The 13310-nt window shown below is 40.2% G+C and overlaps 1 protein-coding gene across 1 annotated transcript; it reads right to left on the reverse strand.

Moving 5' to 3' along the window:
• Positions 1-10093: 10093 nt before the first annotated feature.
• LOC142172063 (uncharacterized) lies at positions 10094-10933 on the reverse strand. The gene has a single exon (XM_075235827.1). The coding sequence runs from the start codon at positions 10931-10933 to the stop codon at positions 10094-10096; it is 840 nt and encodes a 279-aa protein (XP_075091928.1).
• Positions 10934-13310: the final 2377 nt, after the last annotated feature.

Here is a 13310-nt window from a genome sequence, read left to right on the forward strand (position 1 = left end):
ATAGCCTTATTGATCCAGTTCACACACGTGGCGTCCATCCGTTATAATATTACCGGATGGACGCGCATTTTTAAAAGTGGGCCCCACATGTCTGTACTATTCACTGTAGATGATTGAATGTTGTCAGAATGTAATCATTGCATATTCAAATTTCAAATTAAATGTATCCGGATTAGAAAGTCATGCTTGCCGTGACTTTCCTAGAACTTGCTGGGCAAGTTTGTCACATTATAAATCATGGGGGGGTGGTTGCACTAATGCAACCAATGGCTTCAATACCTTGGGCCTATAAACAATGCTGGGTCAGTGAATTTATTAAATGGGCTTACTCTGGGCCTGGCCCAAAATTTGCGTGAGTCTGATGTGGACTTAATTGAGTCCATGTTTTTTCGATTTTGGGGGGAACTAGATACTGCAGCATCTATGACCCCCCGTAGCTACAGAGTGTTTTGGGCCATGGTAGTGGACCAGGAGCCCAATGGAACACTACCTGCCTTCCGTGATATATTTTCTTCTGTACAAGATATCACTGGGCTTAACTAGCTCTGATTCGGTGACCTCACTCTTATTCGGGATATGTCATCAATGACGTTATAAGTTACATTATTGGAATAAGATTTTGCATTAAAATCTAAATGACAACTAATATAATTATGAACGCCTAATGATCTGGCCCAAGCAGTCTTACCTATTCTGCTTGGCCCCTCCAGTATCAGACTCAATGGACTGTCAATACTATTATTCTTCACTGGCCTCGCAGATGGGTCTTCGAAAACCTCACCTAACCATTGCTCTATATCATCTGGGACCACATAGCTTTGTGGGTCCCATTTTGAAATAAATAGTTGTTTAGGAGGGCAGAAATGTCTATCTAAATTAGCCCTTAATTTATCTAAATCTCTAATATAATCTCTGGGATGTTCCTCCATTAATATTTTAAGGGCATTAATGGTGGATCCTGAATTAATGGCCTTTGCGTATGAATCGTTGGCAGATTGGCAACCTCCTTGAGAACATGGAGATGAGGTTCCCCATCTTCGTGTAATTCTCTGGTAACCCTAATAAATAATTTATTTACTGGGGTAGAAATATTTTGTAACTGCATAAGAGCTTCGTCTATTGTAAGATAACAGTGGGGATAAGTCAAGAAATAATTCTTGGCTTGAATTCTAAATTTTTTAGACGGTGGCATATTTGTAATAAGAGTGAGGTCTCCGAATCAGAGCTCCCTTCAACTTGGTGAAATGAATTGGAGACTGGAGTACCATATATACTAGAACCCTTAATAGCCTTATTGATCCAGTTCACACACGTGGCGTCCATCCGTTATAATATTACCGGATGGACGCGCATTTTTAAAAGTGGGCCCCACATGTCTGTACTATTCACTGTAGATGATTGAATGTTGTCGGAATGTAATCATTGCATATTCAAATTTCAAATTAAATGTATCCGGATTAGAAAGTCATGCTTGCCGTGACTTTCCTAGAACTTGCTGGGCATGTTTGTCACATTATATATCATGGGGGGGTGGTTGCATTAATGCAACCAATGGCTTCAATACCTTGGGCCTATAACCAATGTTGGGTCTGTGAATTTATTAAATGGGCTTACTCTAGGCCTGGCCCAGAATCAGCGTCAGTCTGATGTGGACTTAATTGAGTCCATTTTTTTCGATTTTGGGGGGAACTAGATACTGCAGCATCTATGACCCCCGTAGCTATAGAGTGTTTTGGGCCGTGGTAGTGGACCAGGAGCCCAATGGAACACTACCTGCCTTCCGTGATATATTTTCTTCTGTACAAGATATCACTGGGCTTAACTAGCTCTGATTCGGAGACCTCACTCTTATTAGGGATATGTCATCAATGACGTTATAAGTTACATTATTGGAATAAGATTTTGCATTAAAATCTAAATGACCACTAATATAATTATGAACGCCTAATGATCTGGCCCAAGCAGTCTTACCTGTTCTGCTTGGCCCCTCCAGTATCAGGCTCAATGGTCTGTCACTACTATTATTCTTCACTGGCCTCGCAGATGGGTCTTCGAAAACCTCAACTAACCATTGCTCTATATCATCTGGGACCACAAAGCTTTGTGGGTCCTATTTTGAAATAAATAGTTGTTTAGGAGGGCAGAAATGTCTATCTAAATTAGCCCTTAATTTATCTAAATCTCTAATATAATCTCTGGGCTGTTCCTCCATTAATATTTTAAGGGCATTAATGGTGGATCCTGAATTAATGGCCTTTGCGTATGAATCGTTGGCAGATTGGCAACCTCCTCTACTTGATCTGCCATCGATTTGGAAAACTCCAAAATCAATGAAGTCTCCGTCTTTCTCCACGTATGTTTTAACATCGGAGGAGGACTTAGCTCCCTTAATGTTCGGATGGAAATGTGCTGACCTGGTTGGGGAAGTGAGGTCGAATGCTCTATTGTTGGTGCAGACATACTTGCCTTCGAATTGGATGAGCACATGGAGATGAGGTTCCCCATCTTCATGTAATTCTCCGGAAACCCTAATAAATAATATATTTACTGGGGTAGAAATATTTTGTAACTGTGTAAGAGCTTCGTCTTTTGTAAGAGAACGGTGGGGATAAGTCAAGAAAGAATTCTTGGCTTGAATTCTAAATTTTTTAGACGGTGGCATATTTGTAATAAGAGTGAGGTCTCCGAATCAGAGCTCCCTTCAACTTGGTGAAATGAATTGGAGACTGGAGTACCATATATACTAGAACCCTTAATAGCCTTATTGATCCAGTTCACACACGTGGCGTCCATCCGTTATAATATTACCGGATGGACGCGCATTTTTAAAAGTGGGCCCCACATGTCTGTACTATTCAATGTAGATGATTGAATGTTGTCGGAATGTAATCATTGCATATTCAAATTTCAAATTAAATGTATCCGGATTAGAAAGTCATGCTTGCCGTGACTTTCCTAGAACTTGCTGGGCAAGTTTGTCACATTATAAATCATAGGGAGGGGTTGCATTAATGTAACCAATGGCTTCAATACCTTGGGCCTATAACCAATGCTGGGTCTGTGAATTTATTAAATGGGCTTACTTTGGGCCTGGCCCAGAATCAGCGTGAGTCTGATGTGGACTTAATTGAGTCCATATTTTTTCGATTTTGGGGGGAACTAGATACTGCAGCATCTATGACCCCCCGTAGCTATAGAGTGTTTTGGGCCGTGGTAGTGGACCAGGAGCCCAATGGAATACTACCTGCCTTCCGTGATATATTTTCTTCTGTACAAGATATCACTGGGCTTAACTAGCTCTGATTCGGAGACCTCACTCTTATTAGGGATATGTCATCAATGACGTTATAAGTTACATTATTGGAATAAGATTTTGCATTAAAATCTAAATGACCACTAATATAATTATGAACGCCTAATGATCTGGCCCAAGCAGTCTTACCTGTTCTGCTTGGCCCCTCCAGTATCAGACTCAATGGTCTGTCAATACTATTATTCTTCACTGGCCTCGCAGATGGGTCTTCGAAAACCTCACCTAACCATTGCTCTATATCATCTGGGACCACATAGCTTTGTGGGTCCCATTTTGAAATAAATAGTTGTTTAGGAGGGCAGAAATGTCTATCTAAATTAGCCCTTAATTTATCTAAATCTCTAATATAATCTCTGGGATGTTCCTCCATTAATATTTTAAGGGCATTAATGGTGGATCCTGAATTAATGGCCTTTGCGTATGAATCGTTGGCAGATTGGCAACCTCCTTGAGCACATGGAGATGAGGTTCCCCATCTTCGTGTAATTCTCTGCAAACCCTAATAAATAATTTATTTACTGGGGTAGAAATATTTTGTAACTGTGTAAGAGCTTCATCTTTTGTAAGAGAATAGTGGGGATAAGTCAAGAAATAATTCTTGGCTTGAATTCTAAATTTTTTAGACGGTCGCATATTTGTAATAAGAGTCAGGTCTCCGAATCAGAGCTCCCTTCAACTTGGTGAAATGAATTGGAGACTGGAGTACCATATATACTAGAACCCTTATTAGCCTTATTGATCCAGTTCATACATGTGGCGTCCATCCGTTATAATATTACCGGATGGACGCGCATTTTTAAAAGTGGGCCCCACATGTCTGTACTATTCACTGTAGATGATTGAATGTTTTCGGAATGTAATCATTGCATATTCAAATTTCAAATTAAATGTATCCGGATTAGAAAGTCATGCTTGCCGTGACTTTCCTAGAACTTGCTGGGCATGTTTGTCACATTATATATCATAGGGGGGTGGTTGCATTAATGCAACCAATGGCTTCAATATCTTGGGCCAATAACCAATGCTGGGTCTGTGAATTTATTAAACGGGCTTACTCTGGGCCTGGCCCAGAATCAGCGTTAGTCTGATGTGGACTTAATTGAGTCCATTTTTTTTCGATTTTGGGGGGAACTAGATACTGCAGCATCTATGACCCCCGTAGCTATAGAGTGTTTTGGGCCGTGGTAGTGGACCAGGAGCCCAATGGAACACTACCTGCCTTCCGTGATATATTTTTTTCTGTACAAGATATTACTGGGCTTAACGAGCTCTGATTCAGAGACCTCACTCTTATTAGGGATATGTCATCAATGACGTTATAAGTTATATTATTGGAATAAGATTTTGCATTAAAATCTAAATGACCACTAATATAATTATGAACGCCTAATGATCTGGCCTAACCAGTCTTACCTGTTCTGCTTGGCCCCTCCAGTATCAGACTTAATGGTCTGTCACTACTATTATTCTTCACTGGCCTCGCAGATGGGTCTTCGAAAACCTCACCTAACCATTGCTCTATATCATCTGGGACCACATAGCTTTGTGGGTCCCATTTTGAAATAAATAGTTGTTTAGGAAGGCAGAAATGTCTATCTAAATTAGCCCTTAATTTATCTAAATCTCTAATATAATCTCTGGGATGTTCCTCCATTAATATTTTAAGGGCATTAATGGTGGATCCTGAATTAATGGCCTTTGCGTATGAATCGTTGGCAGATTGGCAACCTCCTTGAGCACATGGAGATGAGGTTCCCCATCTTCGTGTAATTCTCTGGAAACCCTAATAAATAATTTATTTACTGGGGTAGAAATATTTTGTAACTGTGTAAGAGCTTCATCTTTTGTAAGAGAATAGTGGGGATAAGTCAAGAAATAATTCTTGGCTTGAATTCTAAATTTTTTAGACGGTCGCATATTTGTAATAAGAGTCAGGTCTCCGAATCAGAGCTCCCTTCAACTTGGTGAAATGAATTGGAGACTGGAGTACCATATATACTAGAACCCTTATTAGCCTTATTGATCCAGTTCATACATGTGGCGTCCATCCGTTATAATATTACCGGATGGACGCGCATTTTTAAAAGTGGGCCCCACATGTCTGTACTATTCACTGTAGATGATTGAATGTTTTCGGAATGTAATCATTGCATATTCAAATTTCAAATTAAATGTATCCGGATTAGAAAGTCATGCTTGCCGTGACTTTCCTAGAACTTGCTGGGCATGTTTGTCACATTATATATCATAGGGGGGTGGTTGCATTAATGCAACCAATGGCTTCAATATCTTGGGCCAATAACCAATGCTGGGTCTGTGAATTTATTAAACGGGCTTACTCTGGGCCTGGCCCAGAATCAGCGTTAGTCTGATGTGGACTTAATTGAGTCCATTTGTTTTCGATTTTGGGGGGAACTAGATACTGCAGCATCTATGACCCCCCGTAGCTATAGAGTGTTTTGGGCCGTGGTAGTGGACCAGGAGCCCAATGGAACACTACCTGCCTTCCGTGATATATTTTTTTCTGTACAAGATATTACTGGGCTTAACGAGCTCTGATTCAGAGACCTCACTCTTATTAGGGATATGTCATCAATGACGTTATAAGTTATATTATTGGAATAAGATTTTGCATTAAAATCTAAATGACCACTAATATAATTATGAACGCCTAATGATCTGGCCTAACCAGTCTTACCTGTTCTGCTTGGCCCCTCCAGTATCAGACTTAATGGTCTGTCACTACTATTATTCTTCACTGGCCTCGCAGATGGGTCTTCGAAAACCTCACCTAACCATTGCTCTATATCATCTGGGACCACATAGCTTTGTGGGTCCCATTTTGAAATAAATAGTTGTTTAGGAAGGCAGAAATGTCTATCTAAATTAGCCCTTAATTTATCTAAATCTCTAATATAATCTCTGGGTTGTTCCTCCATTAATATTTTAAGGGCATTAATGGTGGATCCTGAATTAATGGCCTTTGCGTATGAATCGTTGGCAGCTTGGCAACCTCCTTGAGCACATGGAGATGAGGTTCCCCATCTTCGTGTAATTCTTTGGAAACCCTAATAAATAATTTATTCACTGGGATAGAAATATTTTGTAACTGTGTAAGAGCTTCGTCTTTTGTAAGGGAATAGTGGGGATAAGTCAAGAAATAATTCTTGGCTTGAATTCTAAATTTTTTAGACGGTGGCATATTTGTAATAAGAGTGAGGTCTCCGAATCAGAGCTCCCTTCAACTTGGTGAAATGAATTGGAGACTGGAGTACCATATATACTAGAACCCTTAATAGCCTTATTGATCCAGTTCACACACGTGGCGTCCATCCGTTATAATATTACCGGATGGACGCGCATTTTTAAAAGTGGGCCCCACATGTCTGTACTATTCACTGTAGATGATTGAATGTTGTCGGAATGTAATCATTGCATATTCAAATTTCAAATTAAATGTATCCGGATTAGAAAGTCATGCTTGCCGTGACTTTCCTAGAACTTGCTGGGCATGTTTGTCACATTATATATCATGGGGGGGTGGTTGCATTAATGCAACCAATGGCTTCAATACCTTGGGCCTATAACCAATGCTGGGTCTGTGAATTTATTAAATGGGCTTACTCTGGGCCTGGCCCAGAATCAGCGTGAGTCTGATGTGGACTTAATTGAGTCCATTTTTTTCGATTTTGGGGGGAACTAGATACTGCAGCATCTATGACCCCCTGTAGCTATAGAGTGTTTTGGGCCGTGGTAGTGGACCAGGAGCCCAATGGAACACTACCTGCCTTCCGTGATATATTTTCTTCTGTACAAGATATCACTGGGCTTAACTAGCTCTGATTCGGAGACCTCACTCTTATTAGGGATATGTCATCAATGACGTTATAAGTTACATTATTGGAATAAGATTTTGCATTAAAATCTAAATGACAACTAATATAATTATGAACGCCTAATGATCTGGCCCAAGCAGTCTTACCTGTTCTGCTTGGACCCTCCAGTATCAGACTCAATGGTCTGTCACTACTATTATTCTCCACTGGCCTCGCAGATGGGTCTTCGAAAACCTCACCTAACCATTGCTCTATATCATCTGGGACCACATAGCTTTGTGGGTCCCATTTTAAAATAAATAGTTGTTTAGGAAGGCAGAAATGTCTATCTAAATTAGCCCTTAATTTATCTAAATCTCTAATATAATCTCTGGGTTGTTCCTCCATTAATATTTTAAGGGCATTAATGGTGGATCCTGAATTAATGGCATTTGCGTATGAATCGTTGGCAGATTGGCAACCTCCTCTACTTGATCTGCCATCGATTTGGAAAACTCCAAAATCAATAAAGTCTCCGTCTTTCTCCACGTATGTTTTAACATCGGAGGAGGACTTAGCTCCCTGAATGTTCGGATGGAAATGTGCTGACCTGGTGGGGGAAGTGAGGTCGAATGCTCTATTGTTGGTGCAGACATACTTGCCTTCGAATTGGATGAGCACATGGAGATGAGGTTCCCCAACTTCGTGTAATTCTCTGGAAATCCTAATAAATAATTTATCTACTGGGGTATAAATATTTTCTAACTGTGTAGGAGCTTCGTCTTTTGTAAGAGAACGGTGGGGATAAGTCAAGAAATAATTCTTGGCTTGAATTCTAAATTTTTTAGACGGTGCTATATTTGTTATAAGAGTGAGGTCTCCGAATCAGAGCTCCCTACAACTTGGTGAAATGAATTGGAGACTGGAGTACCATATATACTAGAACCCTTAATAGCCTTATTTGATCCAGTTCACACACATGGCATCCATCTGTTATACTATTACCGGATGGACGCGCATTTTTAAAAGTGGGCCCCACATGTCTGTACTATTCACTGTAGATGATTGAATGTTGTCGGAATGTAATCATTACATATTCAAATTTCAAATTAAATGTATCCGGATTAGAAAGTCATGCTTGTCGTGACTTTCCTAGAACTCGCTGGGCAAGTTTGTCACATTATAAATCATGGGGGGGGGGATTGCATTAATGCAACCAATGGCTTCAATACCTTGGGCCTATAACCAATGCTGGGTCTGTGAATTTATTAAATGGGCTTACTCTGGGCCTGGCCCAGAATCAGCGTGAGTCTGATGTGGACTTAATTGAGTCCATTTTTTTTCAATTTTGGGGGGAACTAGATATTGCAGCATCTATGACCCCCCGTAGCTTTAGAGTGTTTTGGGCCATGGTAGTGGACCAGGAGCCCAATGGAACACTACCTGCCTTCCGTGATATATTTTCTTCTGTACAAGATGTCACTGGGCTTAACTAGCTCTGATTCGGAGACCTCACTCTTATTAGGGATATGTCATCAATGACGTTATAAGTTACATTATTGGAATAAGATTTTGCATTAAAATCTAAATGACCACTAATATAATTATGAACGCCTAATGATCTGGCCCAAGCAGTCTTACCTGTTCTGCTTGGCCCCTCCAGTATCAGACTCAATGGTCTGTCACTACTATTATTCTCCACTGGCCTCGCAGATGGGTCTTCGAAAACCTCACCTAACCATTGATCTATATCATCTGGGACCACATAGCTTTGTGGGTCCCATTTTAAAATAAATAGTTGTTTAGGAAGGCAGAAATGTCTATCTAAATTAGCCCTTAATTTATCTAAATCTCTAATATAATCTCTGGGTTGTTCCTCCATTAATATTTTAAGGGCATTAATGGTGGATCCTGAATTAATGGCATTTGCGTATGAATCGTTGGCAGATTGGCAACCTCCTCTACTTGATCTGCCATCGATTTGGAAAACTCCAAAATCAATAAAGTCTCCGTCTTTCTCCACGTATGTTTTAACATCGGAGGAGGACTTAGCTCCCTGAATGTTCGGATGGAAATGTGCTGACCTGGTGGGGGAAGTGAGGTCGAATGCTCTATTGTTGGTGCAGACATACTTGCCTTCGAATTGGATGAGCACATGGAGATGAGGTTCCCCAACTTCGTGTAATTCTCTGGAAATCCTAATAAATAATTTATTTACTGGGGTAGAAATATTTTGTAACTGTGTAAGAGCTTCGTCTTTTGTAAGAGAACGGTGGGGATAAGTCAAGAAATAATTATTGGCTTGAATTCTAAATTTTTTAGACGGTGGCATATTTGTAATAAGTGTGAGGTCTCCGAATCAGAGCTCCCTTCAACTTGGTGAAATGAATTAGAGACTGGAGTACCATATATACTAGAACCCTTAATAGCCTTATTTGATCCAGTTCACACACATGGCGTCCATCCGTTATAATATTACCGGATGGACGCGCATTTTTAAAAGTGGGACCCATATGTCTGTACTATTCACTGTAGATGATTGAATGTTGTCGGAATGTAATCATTGCATATTCAAATTTCAAATTAAATGTATCCGGATTAGAAAGTCATGCTTGCCGTGACTTTCCTAGAACTTGCTGGGCATGTTTGTCACATTATATATCATGGGGGGGTGGTTGCATTAATTGCAACCAATGGCTTCAATACCTTGGGCCTATAACCAATGCTGGGTCTGTGAATTTATTAAATGGGCTTACTCTGGGCCTGGCCCAGAATCAGCGTGAGTCTGATGTGGACTTAATTGAGTCCATTTTTTTTCGATTTTGGGGGGAACTAGATACTGCAGCATCTATGACCCCCGTAGCTATAGAGTGTTTTGGGCCGTGGTAGTGGACCAGGAGCCCAATGGAACACGACCTGCCTTCCGTGATATATTTTCTTCTATACAAGATATCACTGGGCTTAACTAGCTCTGATTCGGAGACCTCACTCTTATTAGGGATATGTCATCAATGACGTTATAAGTTACATTATTGGAATAAGATTTTGCATTAAAATCTAAATGACCACTAATATAATTATGAACGCCTAATGATCTGGCCCAAGCAGTCTTACCTGTTCTGCTTGGCCCCTCCAGTATCAGACTCAATGGTCTGTCACTACTATTATTCTTCACTGGCCTCGCAGATGGGTCTTCGAAAACCTCACCTAACCATTGCTCTATATCATCTGGGACCACATAGCTTTGTGGGTCCCATTTTGAAATAAATAGTTGTTTAGGAGGGCAGAAATGTCTATCTAAATTAGCCCTTAATTTATCTAAATCTCTAATATAATCTCTGGGCTGTTCCTCCATTAATATTTTAAGGGCATTAATGGTGGATCCTGAATTAATGGCCTTTGCGTATGAATCGTTGGCAGATTGGCAACCTCCTCTACTTGATCTGCCATCGATTTGGAAAACTCCAAAATCAAAAAAATCTCCGTCTTTCTCCACGTATGTTTTAACATCGGAGGAGGACTTAGCTCCCTGAATTTTCGGATGGAAATGTGCTGACCTGGTTGGGGAAGTGAGGTCGAATGCTCTATTGTTGGTGCAGACATACTTGCCTTCGAATTGGATGAGCACATGGAGATGAGGTTCCCCATCTTCGTGTAATTCTCTGGAAATCCTAATAAATAATTTATTTACTGGGGTAGAAATATTTTGTAACTGTGTAAGAGCTTCGTCTTTTGTAAGAGAACGGTGGGGATAAGTCAAGAAATAATTCTTGGCTTGAATTCTAAATTTTTTAGACGGTGCCATATTTGTTATAAGAGTGAGGTCTCCGAATCAGAGCTCCCTTCAACTTGGTGAAATGAATTGGAGACTGGAGTACCATATATACTATAACCCTTAATAGCCTTATTTGATCCAGTTCACACACATGGCGTCCATCCGTTATAATATTACCGGATGGATGCACATTTTTAAAAGTGTGCCCCACATGTCTGTACTATTCACTATAGATGATTGAATATTGTCGGAATGTAATCATTGCATATTCAAATTACAAATTAAATTTATCCGGATTAGAAAGTCATGCTTGCCGTGACTTTCCTAGAACTTGCTCGGCAAGTTTGTCACATTATAAATCATGGGGGGGGGGGATTGCATTAATGCAACAAATGGCTTCAATACCTTGGGCCTATAACCAATGCTGGGTCTGTGAATTTATTAAATGGGCTTACTCTGGGCCTGGCCCAGAATCAGCGTTAGTTTGATGCGGACTTAATTGAGTCCATTTTTTTTCGATTTTGGGGGGAACTAGATATTGCAGCATCTATGACCCCCCGTAGCTATAGAGTGTTTTGGGCCGTGGTAGTGGACCAGGAGCCCAATGGAACACTACCTGCCTTCCGTGATATATTTTCTTCTGTACAAGATATCACTAGGCTTAACTAGCTCTGATTCGGAGACCTCACTCTTATTAGGGGTATGTCATCAATGACGTTATAAGTTACATTATTGGAATAAGATTTTGCATTAAAATCTAAATGACCTCTAATATAATTATAAATGCCTAATGATCTGGCCCAAGCAGTCTTACCTGTTCTACTTGGCCCCTCCAGTATCAGACTCAATGGTCTGTCACTACTATTATTCTTCACTGGCCTCACAGATGGGTCTTCGAAAACCTCACCTAACCATTGCTCTATATCATCTGGGACCACATAGCTTTGTGGGTCCCATTTTGAAATAAATAGTTGTTTAGGAGGGCAGAAATGTCTATCTAAATTAGCCCTTAATTTATTTAAATCTCTAATATAATCTCTGGGCTGTTCCTCCATTAATATTTTAAGGGCATTAATGGTGGATCCTGAATTAATGGCCTTTGCGTAAGAATCGTTGGCAGATTGGCGACCTCCTTGAGCACATGGAGATGAGGTTCCCCATCTTCGTGTAATTCTCTGGAAACCCTAATAAATAATTTATTTACTAGGGTAGAAATATTTTGTAACTGTGTAAGAGCTTCGTCTTTTGTAAGAAAACGATGGGGATAAGTCAAGAAATAATTCTTGGCTTGAATTCTAAATTTTTTAGACGGTGGCATATTTGTAATAAGAGTGAGGCCTCCGAAGCAGAGCTCCCTTCAACTTGGTGAAATGAATTGGAGACTGGAGTACCATATATACTAGAACCCTAAATAGCCTTATTGATCCAGTTCACACACGTGGCGTCCATCCGTTATAATATTACCGGATGGACGCGCATTTTTAAAAGTGGGCCCTACATGTCAGTACTATTCACTGTAGATGATTGAATGTTGTCGGAATGTAATCATTGCATATTCAAAATGCAAATTAAATGTATCCGGATTAGAAAGTCATGCTTGCCGTGACTTTCCTAGAACTTCCTGGGCAAGTTTGTCACATTATAAATCATGGGGGGGGGGGATTGCATTAATGCAACCAATGGCTTCAATACCTTGGGCCTATAACCAATGCTGGGTCTGTGAATTTATTAAATGGGCTTACTCTGGGCCTGGCCCAGAATCAACGTGAGTCTGATGTGGACTTAATTGAGTCCATTTTTTTTCGATTTTGAGGGGAACTAGATACTGCAGCATCTATGACCCCCCGTAGCTTTAGAGTGTTTTGGGCCGTGGTAGTGGACCAGGAGCCCAATGGAACACTACCTGTCTTCCGTGATATATTTTCTTCTATACAAGATATCACTGGGCTTAACTAGCTCTGATTCGGAGACCTCACTCTTATTAGGGATATGTCATCGATGACGTTATAGGTTACATTATTGGAATAAGATTTTGCATTAAAATCTAAATGACCACTAATATAATTATGAACGCTTAATGATCTGGCCCAAGCAGTCTTACCTGTTCTGCTTGGCCCCTCCAGTATCAGACTCAATGGTCTGTCACTACTGTTATTCTTCACTGGCTTCACAGATGGGTCTTCGAAAACCTCACCTAACCATTGCTCTATATCATCTGGGACCACATAGCTTTGTGGGTCCTATTTTGATATAAATAGTTGTTTAAGAGGGTAGAAATGTCTATCTAAATTAGCCCTTAATTTATCTAAATCTCAAATATAATCTCTGGGCTATTCCTCCATTAATATTTTAAGGGCATTAATGGTGGATCCTGAATTAATGGCCTTTGCGTATGAATCGTTGGCAG

This window comes from Nicotiana tabacum, chromosome 17, assembly GCF_000715075.1.
Source record: "Nicotiana tabacum cultivar K326 chromosome 17, ASM71507v2, whole genome shotgun sequence".
NCBI lineage: Eukaryota > Viridiplantae > Streptophyta > Magnoliopsida > Solanales > Solanaceae > Nicotiana > Nicotiana tabacum.